The sequence below is a fragment of the Scardinius erythrophthalmus genome (assembly GCF_964197995.2).
Source record: "Scardinius erythrophthalmus genome assembly, chromosome: 6".
Classification (NCBI taxonomy): Eukaryota; Metazoa; Chordata; class Actinopteri; order Cypriniformes; family Leuciscidae; genus Scardinius; species Scardinius erythrophthalmus.
In genome coordinates this window covers 3,479,216-3,494,799 of record NC_138226.1, presented here as the reverse complement: position 1 = coordinate 3,494,799, position 15,584 = coordinate 3,479,216, and the positions used below count along the sequence as shown (strand labels likewise).

At 36.5% G+C, this 15,584-nt stretch overlaps 1 protein-coding gene across 1 annotated transcript in view; it reads right to left on the bottom strand.

The window, feature by feature from the left end:
- Positions 1-15,584, bottom strand: part of tanc1b (tetratricopeptide repeat, ankyrin repeat and coiled-coil containing 1b) — a 188,425-nt gene that overhangs the window by 54,177 nt on the left and 118,664 nt on the right. The window contains exons 9-11 of the mRNA XM_081367934.1: positions 11,645-11,926; positions 10,639-10,790; positions 1,663-1,894 (exon numbers count right to left, since the gene is read on the bottom strand). Of these exons, the coding sequence (XP_081224060.1) occupies positions 1,663-1,894; positions 10,639-10,790; positions 11,645-11,926 (666 nt within the window). The remainder of the gene's footprint in view (positions 1-1,662; positions 1,895-10,638; positions 10,791-11,644; positions 11,927-15,584) is intronic.

Sequence of the window (15,584 nt, the reverse complement as noted above, 5' to 3'; positions counted from 1 at the left end):
ATGACCTTGAGATCTCCGAGACTCAGAGAGAGCCTGAGCTTTAAGAGCAAATAAACGCATGATAAACCTGTAGAGGATCAAGAGGGAAAACAGAGGCTGTAGTTGTTTTCTAAGAATGTAGAAAAACTATTAACTAAACCAAATGTCATGAAAATTATTCCTTTCCAGTATTATCTTTTTAATATAAACTGGAAAAGGTTGTCTATTGTCAAACCCACTATTCTTTTTGAGAAAAAAATAAAGACAGTCTTATTATTAAGTCTTATTATATAAGTCCAATTGATTTAATTCATCTCACTGATTCAGTTTCTGAGAAATAAACATGGGCCGGTACATGAGTGCATGTGCTAACAGCCTTGGGAAAATGGATTCTCTGCATTTAATGCAACAACAAAGCAAATTCACCCCATTCATATAATCGGGCCATCTGCCGAACATTAAACATATGACATCCCAACTCATCCGGTTTAATAAAATGCGTCATTTCATGATGTTCACTTCTGTCCACATAACCCTCTCTGAACTGTAATGGATGCAGAAGGAAGAGAGCCAGAGGACAGGCCAAAAAATCACTCAATTATGAAATTAAAATCAACGACATTTGGAAACCATATTGGAGTCCATAATGCAATGTATTTCTGAGTGAAGGAATGATTGAATGATATTGTTTTCTTTGCAATATTGTGCAACTGATGAATCATTCACAACAAAACCACAAACATGTTTTAAAAGGAGCAATAAGCGATTTGTTGAACAGAAACACTGTTGAAAGTGGATCGGACCGAGCACCAAAACACACTTGTAGCCAATCAGCAGTAGGGGGCGTGTTCACTCATGATGGGGGAGGAGAGTGAGCCAATCAGCAGAAGGGGGCGTGTTCACTCATGATGGGGGAAGGAGAGTGAGCCAATCAGCAGAAGGGGGCGTGTTCACTCATGATGGGGGAGGAGAGTGAGCCAATCAAATAGTAGGGGGCGTGTTCACTCATGATAGGGGAGGAGAGTGAGCCAATCAGCAGTAGGGGGCGTGTCCACTCATGATGGGGGAGGAGAGTGAGCCAATCAGCAGTAGGGGGCGTGTTCACTCATGATGGGGGAGGAGAGTGAGCCAATCAGAAGTAGGGGGCATGTCCACTTATGATGGGGGAGGAGAGTGAGTGAGCCAATCAACAGTAAGCGGGTGTGTTCACATGATGTGGGAGGAGAGCGAGTGAGCCTATCAGCAGTAGGGGGCGTGTTCACTCATGATGGGGGAGGAGAGAGAGTGAACCAATCAGCTGTAGGGGTTGTGTTCCAGCGCAGTAGGAAGGCCAGAAAATGGACACCTTGGCATGGTTTCTGCTCCATATGTGAGTAACATTGGTTTTGCTATGTTTCCCATAACCAAGATATAATAACAAAACAGTTTTGAGTATAATTGTTTGTCTGGAGCTGGTGTGCTGCAGGTGACTAATAACAAACTCTTGTATAAACTCTTGTGTGCTGCATATTCATTTTTTGTTGTTCGCTTCAGCTATGATAATAATACATCCACTCATGCATTTGAGCAATGAAGAGAGGGGTGTGTTTGTTTGGGTTGATTTCAAAAATCAACAGTGTTCCTCAAAACTCGCTTACTGCACCTTTAAGGAAGTGCATGGTGTTGGTTTTGATGGTCCTGTACCTTTGCGTAGGTTGATGAGCGGTTGCAGGATTCCCCTGCGGAAGGCACCGATGGGGTCCTGCACACAGGAGCGCAGACTGAGCATGCTCTGTAGGTGTGTCTCTTTCAGCAGCAGTTCTCTGTATGCGGTCAGCTGATGCGCTCTGCACAGGAGAGCAGACACACTGTGCACAAACTCAGGGACCAGACACGTGTACGTGTTATCAGCCTGGCAGTAGTGATACGCCACGACCTGCAGAGTGAACGAGAGAGAGAGAGAGAGAGAGAGAGAGAGGGGGGGAGGGGGAGGGAGAGAGAGTTTAAAAACTTAATCTAATATACATTTACAATCATGGAGCATTTGCTGCAAAGTATATTGCCATATAAAACTCTATGCATTTGCTCTGAAATGGCTTTTTTAAATCAGAGGATCAATTATTTTCGACCAAACAATCACTGTATTCAAGTAGATTATGCAGGTTTTTTTTTTTTTTTTTTACTAAATAAAAAGGGTTTCTGCAGGTTTTATTAAAGTAAATTTAAGATTTTTTAAAGAATTTTTTTAATAGACCAAGTAAAGAAAAAGTAAGGTATAAATTTTGAATGGCTCTGCTCACAGCAACTCTAATATGGCAATATTTGTTACTGTACCTTCTGATCACAGCAAAAAAAAAAGTGATGTTCTTCCTCAGTATTTTTGTCTTGTTTTCCAGTGCAATTGCCTTAAGTTTCTTAAATCAAGATACATTTACTTGAGATGCAAAATGACTAAAACAGTGATTAAGACAAGAACAAAGATCTGCCAATAGGCTCAGAAAAATCAACTTTATTCAAAGGGAAGCTCTCATAACATATAATAATAATAAAAATGTATATATCATGAGATATTTGTTCTTGTTTTAAGCTAAACTTAAAAAAATTAAGACTTTTTTCACAAGTAGATGTATCAAAGATGTTTAGATGTTTGTATTGGAAAACAGGCGTAAAGAGGGAAGATACAACATTTAATGCCACGACTTCACGTATTTAAGACTTTCTACTCTGATTTAAGACCTTTTCAAGGCCTTAATTTATGTAAAGGCAAATTAAGACTTTTAAAGACCTTTTTATGACCTGCAGGAACCCTGAATGAGAATATTTCATAATTTTCCATGAATATGCACAGATTTAACAATAAGTTTTAAAAAATCTTGAAGAAAAAAATAAAATAAAATAAAAATCACCTACAACCCAGTAATATAATATAATATGCAACTGCCATTTTTTGGCTATTATGTTGTCATCAAGAGCAGTGTGATATGATGTTTGACAGATCAAACTCTTGTTAAAACATTTTTTTTTTTTATTATAGGGCTATAATTATTATTGGCTGCTGAACTGAAGCTCATATCCCAACAGCATGTGATCTGTGAGCCCTTGAGGATCCGCTCTAAACTCATGTTGATCTAACACTGCTGTCAAATATCATGCCATGTTTGCACTTGATAAATAATGCAGGGCACAAATGAGAGTTTCAGCCTCTTATAGCCAGATCATTTCTAACCAATCATTGCCATTCTCTACATCCAATAATCTTGCAACTAAAGTTCAGCAGCCTAACAGATAAAAAAGTGATGATCTGAACACAGATGGAGGGAGAAATGGACAAACAAACCTAGGGCCCTATGATTTCTGCAATGCAGAAAACGAGGACGAAATCCAGGCATAAAAACGAAATATATTGTATAACGCGGAATTTCATGGAATTTGTCAATTTTTTATTAATAAATAAAAAGCAGGTCATTACACTTCAATCAAATCAAAATATAGACAAGTGTCTGTGAATATTAAACTGCAAAAATACTTTTTTGTGTGAATGAATGGTGCACACGCATGGTTTTATTTCACGGTAATCAAAATTTTTCATCCATTTTTAATTTTAACAGTAAAGCTCTGTTGTGCAGCACTTTGTTTGACAAAAAACCTGTTTCATTTCATAATAAAATTCATGTTTTATGCCTTCATTTGATTGCCAGAAAAAAATTAAATACACAACAAAAATCATTGTTTCTTGAATTGAATTGTTTTTATGAATTCAATTAATTAGACATTCTTTTTGATTATTACAATTTAATCAAAGCATTAAAGGTCCCGTTCTTCGTGATCCCATGTTTCAAACTTTAGTTAGTGTGTAATGTTGTTGTTAGAGTATAAATAATATCTGTAAAATTATAAAGCTCAAAGTTCAATGCCAAGCGAGATATTTTATTTAACAGAAGTCGCCTACATCGAACGGCCCGTTTGGACTACATCCCTCTACTTCCTTCTTTAATGACGTCACTAGAACAGTTTTTTGACTAACCTCCGCCCACAGGAATACACAAAAAAAGGGGGCGTGGTCTTGTTGCGCTCCCACGGAGAAGAGGAAGAGTTGCGTTTGTAGAGTGTGTTTGTCGCCATGTCGTCGAGACGCTGTTATTTTCATCCCGGAGTTAAATCACCTTTGTTTGGCCTTCCCAGGGACGCTGTCCTTAGAGATCAATGGTTACAATTTATGCGCATGCGCATGCATCTCCACGTCATGGTAAGAGGCATGACCTTTCCGAGCAACGTGCGCTAAGCTGCTGTCGAATCACAACACAGGAACCGCTGGCACAATCAGAACTCGTTACGTATTTCTGAAGGAGGGACTTCATAGAACAAGGAAGTCATCAGCCCGTTCTTAGGACAGTGAAAACAGCGGTATACAGATAAGTAAATTGTGTGAAAAACGGGACCTTTAACATGGAATCTAAAAAACTTAAAACAGAAAACAGAATTTGGTATAAAAAAAAAAAAAGAAATTGGGAGGGAAAAATAAACGTACATTTTGTTGAACTTTTAATAAATTGCTGTTAAATTGTATAAGTTTCATGATTTCAATTAATTAGACAGGCCTTTTAAATACTAAAATTTAATTTAACCATTAAAATAGAGTTTAAAAAATTGAAATGGGATAAAACTGATTCCAGAGAAAATAAAACGGAAAAAAATACATTTGGAAAAAAAAAAAACGGAATGTGGGAAATAATAAAACGGATTTCATATGGCCCTACAGATATCATGAAGTGAGGCACAAAATATAAACTGATTTCATTACATGTCACACACAGCTTTATCAATATTTAAAGGCAACAACCGGGAAGATCCTAAGCAAATTCAGGAGCGTTTACCATGGATAAGAGTGTTTAGAGACTTGATCTGGGATAAAATCACTGTAATGCTCAAGCAGCTTATTTCTCTATTCAGTTCCTCCTGTGAAAAATCCCACATACCCAAAAGGAAGAATCATATCTGAGAGAATGCATTAAGTGAAATATTTCTCTCAGGAGTGATGTCCTAACAGCAGAGTTCACTGAAGCTCAACAGTTTGTGTGGCCAGAGTGAGAAAACCTGGCAGATGCGGGAGAAAAAGCCCTCCTGAGGGTCCCTCTTAATTTGTCCTGATTTATTATTGAAACCTCCATTTGACAGATGGGGATATTTCCCATTTGGACAGTTGGGGTTAATAGGAACGGCACGGTCTTCACCCTGAGATGAGGTCTGGGAAAAGAGCATCAATCTAAAGCTCCTTCAGGTGGAGGGACCATTAACTCGCTCACTTTCAGTGAACACTTCAAAGCGCTGGTATCAGAGCGCACATTAACAGGCTCAATCTCTTGATTGCTGTGCCTTTCCCTCGACCCTTCGACAAGCTGATTAGACAATCATCACATCGGATTTAGACAGCAAAAGAAATCTTTGGTTTGAGACACCAAGCAGCAACTAAACCATGAGCAGAACTGTATAGAGTGCATGTATGACGGCAGAACCCGGAAGTCTAATTCACCGCTGGTTCTTTTTAGATTTTTCTATTGTGTTTTTAAAATTAGGTTTTTCAATTTATGAGTAAAATAAAGCCTGTGGTAAACATAACTTGATGATACTTTGACATTTTGTTCTACAACGTACACTAGGGGTGGAACGGTACATGTATTCGTATTGAACCAAAACGGTACGGGCATCGCGGTTCGGTGCATGAATATACACGGAGAATACACTGTATAAAAATAAATCGTCCAAATTAAACAATTCCCCATCGTAAGTACATATTGATGGCCTAAGACACGAAACGAGCGGTTTGTGTGAGAAAACTAACAGTATTTATATCGTTTTTACCTCTTATACACAGCCACATCCAAGTGATCTGAGGGTGTCTTTAAGGCGACATCTAGTGTATATATATCTATGCACAAGTCTGGTAAGCTGAAACATACCAAATTTAATTTCAAAGTGAACTATCCCTTTAACACATCCTTGCTGAATAAAAGTATTGATTTATTTAAAAAAAATAAAGAAAAAAAATTACTGACCCCAAATTACTGACCAGTAGTGTATATTGTTGTTACAAAAGATTTCTATTTTTTAAAAAATTTGCTTCTTTTTTTTTATTTTTTTACTTTTTATTCATCAAAGTATCCTAAAAAAGTATCACAGGTTATGAAAAAATATTAAGCAGCAGAACTGTTTCCAACTTTGATAATGAATCATCATATTAGAATGATTTCTAAAGGATCATGTGATACCAACTGTAAATATGCGAATTAATCAGGCAACAAACTAATGTAAAGAGCTCAAATGAATCAGTCTGCGCTTATGTGACTGATGCATGCAGGGATTGATTGGAATACACACAATTTCTTGTGCAAAACTCCACACAATCATTTGTTAAAAATGTAGCATAACACTGGAAACCGATTAGCGATGAGCCTCTAATTAAGTGCTTTTGTTTTATCTGTGAATATGTAATTTGCCGCTGTCTGCTGCGCGTTTGCCGTCGGTCCCTGAGTCTCAGCGCCCACATGTGTGCAATTCTCTTTAAACGCGACCAAATGACCACCCTGCTAACCTGTTGCCATGGTAACACTCGAGGGACGGCAGGTCCCCCGGGAAACACGGTTGATATTTCATTTAGCTCACATTGTGTTTGACAGAGGACAGCTCGCCCTATTAAGACGGAGATGTACCGAGACGCAGCAGAACGGCTGAAACCCAAAGCACTGCGTTTCAAGCCTCTGAGAGATTCAATGCAATATACCATGAAAACACATCAGAGACTCTGATGACACTCGAGCATCTCAAGTCTAAAGAAAACCGCAATGAAAGAGTCTGTTTGTAAGTGTCTCTCTAAAATAATGCTTAGGTTTAGCTTTAAAAAACACACAAGCTGTGATGACACAGATCCATTAAATTGATAGTACTGTACATGTTGCATCTACTTAAAATATTATTCAGTATAATAGTTTAAATTTGGGGAAGAACCTGTAAATTTGCGAAAGCACATTTGCTAAATTGTCAGTTTTTAGTTGGATGCTTTTACAGACTGAAATAAATAAATAACCCTAACTAACTAATTCATAAATTGAGGGTCTAACCGCTTGGTTCAAGTTTATATGTTTATTATTGTTGCAAGAAAATTAACAATAAAGCATATTTTAACAGCTTAAATATATTATTATCTGTTATTTTACTCTTAATAAAAATAAAAGTTTTATTAACAAAAAAAAAACTTAGAGCTGCATGAAGAATGTTCCACAAAACAATCATGTTTCCAGAATCTGAATCAACCTAGAGGAGGAGGTCACTGAACTAGTACTACTGTAGTTTATGTATTCAGAGCTTGAATGCAGAGATCAGGACTTCAGAAGCCACTGAGTTCAGCAACACTGAGAAAAATAAAGAGGGTCTTCGGGTTCACGCCATCTCAACTTCAGTCCTCTGCATTTCAAAAGGCTGAAACACGCCGTTCCAGACAACAGCGCTGGCATCGCTCCAGTCCCTCCTCTATGAACTTCAAAAGCAGAATCAGACATACTGAAGCAACACGCATCCTGAGAAACACAAGACTGGGCTTCTCTCCTTCCCCACAGCGAGCTCTAATGAGGAATCTGAGACTGCGTTTACACTGCAGGACACAATATTTTCACACACATTTCACAGAAATTATACTCGTATTCAGCGAGGATGCATTCAATTGATCAAAAAAGCATAATCAAACAACAAAAATTGTTGATTCTTTTGTTGATGCTCTTGACTAAGTAACTTGTGTCGCTTTAATAAGAATCAGTGTATATTTAATTAATACAGTGAAGACTGCAGTGCTGATTTTTCAATTTCTCACATGAATGCTCCTGTTAAACAGACCTACTGTAGCTGAAAAATTTAAAACACTGTTTATTTCATTTGCATCATACATTTAACTTACATCTTTGCTCTAATATTTAATAACAAAGATACGGTGATGAAGTAAAGTTAAATACAATGTTGGCACACCCCTTTTTTGTTTTGTGAGCTTGTAAGGCAAATTTAAAATAGAGATACTAGTTTGAGTCTTGAACTAATCTTAAACCATCATTGTTTTTCTTTTTCTTTTTTTTTAAATATGATCGTGGATTGTGATCCTGTCCTGAAAAAAATTGTGATATGATATTTTTGCCATTTCGCCCAGCCCTACATCCTCCACCACTAACATGTCAGTCTGAGGGGAAATACATCATCACACTGATCGCGCGGGTCCTCCATTAAAACGTCTGCGGTAGAAACTGTGACATCACCACAAATTCATCACAGTCCATTAGCAACATTACTGCACAACCGCATGTGCTCTTCATGAGTCTGCATCAACACAAGCATCGTCTGCAAAGAGACACATCTCAAAATCTACCCGGAGGCAAAAAACTACAACTAAATGAAAATATAATACATTTAATGTTCTTTTCGTCTGGTCCATGCGTTGTGCAAGAGAGAAACTACATCTGTGACACGACTTTGCAGTCGCATAAAACCCATTTCTCCGAACAAAACACATCTGAAATCATCTGAGGACACAGAATGAGCCGCTGCGGGGGGAAATAAAGTGTTCTGCACAAACTGTCTAAAGCATAAGAGCACATTATATTAAATGTCTGAAAGAAGGTCACAAGAATATAGTTTTAAGTGGTCGGTGTGCGCAAAGTGATTGCTTAAGATGTTTTAGCAAGTACATAACTTACAATTTACAGTTATATTGATATAATGTAAGCATTTTCATTTTGAAAAACAATGGAAATGCTTACAATTTCAACAGCAAGCGAACATTTGTCATAGTTTGCATGCACATTCACAGCAAACAAACCAATCGGTGAAAGTTTGGCTGGTTAATACGGTCCAGTAAGTGCCATAACTGCACAATTCTGCAGGTAAAAACTATAAAGTTGCATATAATAAGTACGTCCAACTTTTTCTGCATACATACAGTATACTCCTGTAAAGTGATATATACTCATACAGCAAATCTCAACTGCTTGTATCATCACAAAATGCAACTATATCATCACACAGCTCTAATCTACTAAATGAGGCATGAAGATATTAAGATATTATAAACATTAACTTTATGATTTTCTGTAAAGCTGCTTTGAAACAATGTGTGCTATGAATAGTGCTAGGCAAATTTGACTTGACATAAAAAAGCATTTTAGCCATTGAAGGCCATATAAATGTACCGGTAAAAGTATTTTGATTAAATTAAATATATTCTATACACATATTTCATTATAGTATAGTAGATGGATGTGCTTGTTCTCTTTGAGAGGCTCTCAAAGATATTAAATTCCATCTGCTGTCATTAATGTCAAGGAAGGCCAAAAATTTTGAACAAAACAATATCCATTGATGTCAAATTTTATTAATTAATTTTGACCCCCGGCAAACATTCTTCAATAGGCACAATGTAAATAAAAAGATAATCAACATGTTCACTGATTAATAAACTAGTTCATCAATTGTGACACACACGTCTTACATTAGACGCTGTCAGCACTGTAGATCAGGCAGAGGTCGTGACCCTGCACCTGTGATTCGGCTCCAGCACACCTGTGCGGTTTCATTAGGACCGCAGCTGAGAGATCCAGCGAATGAGCCGCCCACTTCAATACACGCCTGTGTGAAGCGTTCTATACATACACAGCTAAAAGATAAGGCTTAGTTGCTCCTCTGGGAGGATTCTGTCTAATGACCACAGTTTATATACTAATCAACAATCAATGCTGGAATGTGTCAAATCAACATGGACTGGATTTCAAGCTTTGTTTTGGTTGATGCGGGTAAATATGTATGCATCAGTCCTGAAACACGAGCTTCAGCCAACATTCTCTCAGCATACAGCTCATTTACTAACAGAAAATGAAATTATGGAGTGGCTGTTACAGATCTAGGTTATTCATGTTCTTTTATATGCACCAATATAATAAAACAGATAGCAGTATTTACCAAACTATACTTTTACTAAAACATTTCAATGCACAAAAAAATGCCAAACAGAGTGAATGAAGATGCAAATTAATCACTGAATCAGAGTTCTGATGAAATCAATTCATCAATACGGGACATTCTGAACCGATTCCCTGAAATGAATCAATATAATAATAAAATAAATCCAAAAAGCAAAACAAGCAAAAATAACTATAAAAGGGAATGAGCTAATATGAATGATCCTCTGCAGCCATCTACTGGTTATAGTGGTAATTTAATGTAATTTTCGTATTAAAAGTGTTAGTTTTCCACCAGGTGACAGAAATCCTCCAATAAAGCCTGGCATATTTTCTCTGTTATCTCCATGAATGAAAATGATCTTTAAAGTATTACTGCACAAATGTAGAGTTAAAAAAATGAATCAAACTTACGAAATCAAATGCTGCTTTTAGTTTAAATGAGATACCATTAAAACACTCTCATGCTCATGAGTCACAAGACAATTAAGGATTGTGAAATGAGTCTAATAAATGGCCAAAAAAGTGCATTAAATTTATTATAATATTCACAATGCTGATTAATTTTGTTACCAGCAAGATCATCACAAACATGTCATGGCTATTCAGTCCTACAAATGGAGTTATGATGCTTATGTGAGCAAAGCCAGCTTGAATCTCGTTCCTGATGAAAAGGTTTGTGTGCGAGTACCTTTGCAGCCAGACGTCTGACGGCCTCCTCGCGGCGCCGCTGGAGCTCAGGTGTGCTGGGACAGCTGCTGGTGCGCAGGGTGTTGGTGGCGCTGGGCGGGGGGGTCGGCTGAGGCGGTTGACTCATAGGCAGATCTGAACTCGGCTCCCCACCTGGACAATATCCACACGAGCACAAACATCACCAGCTGTTGTTCAATAATCAAAAAATCAATACACAAACACCATAATTTATTGTTTCTTGCATTTAAAAAGGCTGTGTAAACGCACATATGGTGCGCAATCTGCGCATGTATCATGTCGTAGATTAAATGCCTCACAGAAAAATCAAGAATTATGTGTTAATAGAATTGTTATGATTGTTAAATTGAGATTGAAATACACTAAGTTTCAATGGTCAATAATGTTTTTTTAAGAAATGTATATTTCTTACAGTATATATTCTGCAAGGGCACATTAAATTGATCAAAAGTTACAGTTAAGACATTTATAATGTTACAAAAGATTTCTAAATCAAAAAAATGTCTTTCAATTCATCAACGAATCCTGAAAAAAAAAAAAAAATCACGGTTTCTACAAAATATTAAGTATCACAACTGTTGATAATAACCTTGAGCAGCAAATCAGCATATGAGAATGATTTCTGAAGGATCATGTGACACTGAAGACTGGAGTAATGATGCTGAAGATTCAGCTTTGATCACAGGAATAGATTATATTTCAAAATATATATTCACATAGAAAACAGTCTTTTTTAATCAAACTTCTTTCAAAAACAAAAAAAAAAATCTTACCAACCCCAAACATTTCAAATTCATAATTTGAAGGTATGAATGCATTAGAATGCATTTGTTCATAAAACCATTCTTATGTAAACTGTCTCATTTAATTCAACGCAACAATTTATGTAAGAATGGTCTCCGTGCATTTCATGAACAATGCATCGCTGCTCTTTCCAGACTCAGGCCTGTGAGCATGTGTGTTGTGAATCAATGTTCAGGACTCACTTTTCGGAGATGCGCTCGGGCTGTTGGATGCGATCTGTCGCATGCGGCCGCCATGGCAACTGAGGGCCACCAGGCGGGAGATGACGGCGGTTTTGCCGAAGCCCACGTTGCCTACGAGGATGGACCCGGAGCTCTCGCCTGATTCGCTGGGCCTCAAGTCATCCTCGAGCTGCTGGAACAGCCAATCGCGGCCCACGAACACTGAGTCAGTGGTGATGCTGGGAACCTCGAACAGCAGTGGCTTGAGCATGATGTCAGTGGGCTTGTACGGAGCAAAGCGAGCTGCAAAACACACAACACACAGGTTTAATCATATGCAAACAAATCAGGCATGTTACATGCATGTGGTTTGTCTTAGTTTAGGCTTTATCTTCATGTCCTATGCTAGTCTGCCACAGACTAGACCTTAGAAGGAAGGATAACACTTCATAAAAAGCTATTTTCCTGCAGCTAATGTTACAAAACTCTCAAATGTCGCCCCTGAGTGAGTTTTTATTGTGCATGATACAAAATATATAACACAATGATCACATAATATAGCACTGTGACATTAAATTATGAATTTTCATCACTTTTAGTAGCTGTTTGTGTGAATATGAATGGGATCCGCTCAGCCAGTGGCAGTAAACTGTAAACTGTTTGTGTTGATGGGTCACATTAGTGTCATATATGAACTTTTATCATAGTGTTTCTCAAACATTAGGGCATCTTTGACATAAAATAAAGATGTCAAGTGCTTGGTAAGGCCGTTTGAGTTGCTATTAAGTAGCGAAGCTCTCTGAGTAAGCGAGAAAATCAATTCGGATGAAGACATGAATGTGATTTTATTTAATTTTTTCGGATTTGTTGAACTGTTCCATTTACACTTGGCCACATAAATGTGTCTCCGCAAAACGAATATAAATACGATCTTCAATTCCTGTGCAATATGCAAATTTAACGGAGTTCACGTCAATGAAAGTAGCAGACATGAGCTGCGTTTTATTTATCATCAGCTAATTTCAAGATCAAAGACTGCAATGGGAGAGAGAGCGCCATCAGCACTGGTAAGATAATTAATACTTTTAATAAAGATGATTGTGTGTTATTTACATTAAGGCAGATTACTGGCCACTTTACTTTGTAGAACACTCCACTTAAGTAACTTCTAGAAGAACATGAAGCTCTGGCCATTGTCATATTATGATCACACTGATGATTCCTCCTTTTCAAACAAGAATATTTTACAGAAGTTCAGAAAAACATCTCCGAGTTCATGTGAAATCTTAAAATGCACCAGAAAGAAAAAAAAAATATCATAGACAGCCTGATAACAAGCCTGTGCAGTAAAAATAAATAAATAAAACAAAACAAAATAAAAGAAAATAATAAAGAAAAAAACAGATATGATGCTGGTAGAGCTGCAGGATTCTGGATAAATTGACGAGACGAAAATTTTCTAACGTTATTTCGTCTCGTTTAGTCGACATTTGGAAAAACTTTCATTACATAGAAGTCGGAAAAGAAAACGGAATGAGTTGTGGAAAAAGATGGGGAGAAATGCGGTCATTTATGTGTGTGTAACGTACTTCTAACATGTTTGGTTGGTAAAATAAATATGTTGTAAATTCAAATCAGAGCGTCTTCCGTGTCTGGAATGGATGTATTCTTGAGTCTATAAGGTAACAATAATATAATAAGATACCCTTGTTTGAAATGGCTTTGGCTAAAAGAAAATTTTGGTTATGTCTATACTACTAGGTACTTGTACTATATTGACTGGGTTAAATACAGGGTGGGCCATTTATATGGATACACCGTAATAACATGGGAATGGTTGGTGATATTAAAGTCCTGTTTGTGGCACATTAGTATATGTGAGGGGGCAAACTCCTCAAGATGGGTGGTGACCATGACATATACTAATGTGCCACAAACAGGACTTTAATATCACCAACCATTCCCATGTTATTACGGTGTATCCATATAAATGGCCCACCCTGTAGAATTGCATTACTAAAAAGAGACTAAAATACAATTTTTATTGACTAAAACTAGACTAAATGTCATCAGTTTTCGTCAACTAAAACTAGACGAAAATAGTCATGGATAATTCTGACTAAAATAAGACTAAAATGCTCAGACTTTTAGTCGACTGAAACTTGACTAGACTAAAAAGAGTACGAACGTGACAAAAACTAATAAAAACTAAAATGACAGCTTGACACAAAGACTAGACTAAAACTAAAATTAAAACAGGCCGCCAAAAACAACACTAGTCATAACTGCATTTCAGATGAAATTGAGTCTTTTTGGAATCCAACACCTGCATGAAAACACTCTCAACCCTCACACACCTGACACTACATGGCCTGTAGAAACTGGACTAAAAATCACTCGAGGTGAATCCTGCACCGATCAGAGCTGATGAATCTCTGCCATTGGCTGATTGAATCTCATTATTCATTTGAACATTCAACAAGGTCAGAATAGCAGCTCAACACTGACACACACGCAGCCGCTCCTGCAGAACACACATTAGCTCGACCCTCGGGGTACACAAGCGTTTATATAAGAGAAAGAGACAAACAGACGGACTGAGAGGAAAAACACATGTATTTAAAGATGTTCTCTTGCATTATTAATGGACTTAACTATTTAAAACACTTCTTTTCACCACAGGAAGTGTATGGAGAGTGTTTCCTTATTCACATTCAAATCCTGAGTGGGTAAACGGGTCTATACGGAAATGTCTCAATCTAAACATTATATAAGCTCTTACAAAAAACAAATCAAAAGAGCACCTAACTGTTTCAGATTGTACAAGGGTGAATATCTCCAATCCGGTCAATTACATGTTTGGGTCAAATCTTATTTCACAATTATCACAATGAATAAATAAATAAATAAACACACACCAAAAAACACACCGGCCAACGATATTTATCAGACGATTATTGATCGAATTAAAACCATCGTCATATCGACCATAGCAATGCTTTTGATTAATTAACTGCATGAAGGCACTGAGTTGTGTAATGCACAGAAGATATTATGAATAAACATAAGATATTATGTTTATATTATGTATATCACATTATGCTTTTTAACAATGTTGTTCAATAAAACCTTATGATCACTTTCTTTTGATACTTTATTTGAACCAATTATTATTGCCTCATTGTTATTATATATGTATTTTTAAGTCATTTTAAAAGCTATTGTTTGCTTAGGTCTATTTTTATTACCACATTTTTACTGATTACTCGATTAATCGTCAAAATAATCGACCAATTACTCAATTATCCAAATAATCATTAGTGACAGCCATACTAGCTAGTATACCTCAATCCAATGCGTTTTTGAACTGCTAATTTAAAACATGATCAAAACAGTAATCTACATTTAACTTACAAAAGTTATATCGGAATCAAATAATTATTCATGACAATTTAAACTATTTATAAAGTGCAATAAGGTGTCGTCTAAAAAAACACCTTTGTTTAAATCAGCATAAAGGCAGAACAACAAATCATGAACCATAAATATATATTGAAAATGTGAATAACTAACATGCAAATTATGACAGAAAAAAAACTAATTATCCTAAAAATTGGCTTCATTTTTTTTAATGCTACGCTTTTTTCGGAAACACTTTACAATAAGGTTTCAATTATTAACATTAGTTAATGTATTAACGAACATGGACTAACAGTGAGCAATACATTTGTGACTGTACTGTTCATCTTTATTAACATTAGTTAATAAAAATACAGCTGTTCGTTGTTATCTCATGTTCGTTTAACAGTGTATTAACTAATATTAACAAATACAAAATCTTGATTTTAATAATGTATTAGTAAATGAAATTAAAATTTACATTAACAAAGATTAATAAATGCCGTAGAAGTGCAGTTCATTATTAGTTCATGTTAACTAATGAAACCTTATTGTAAAGTGT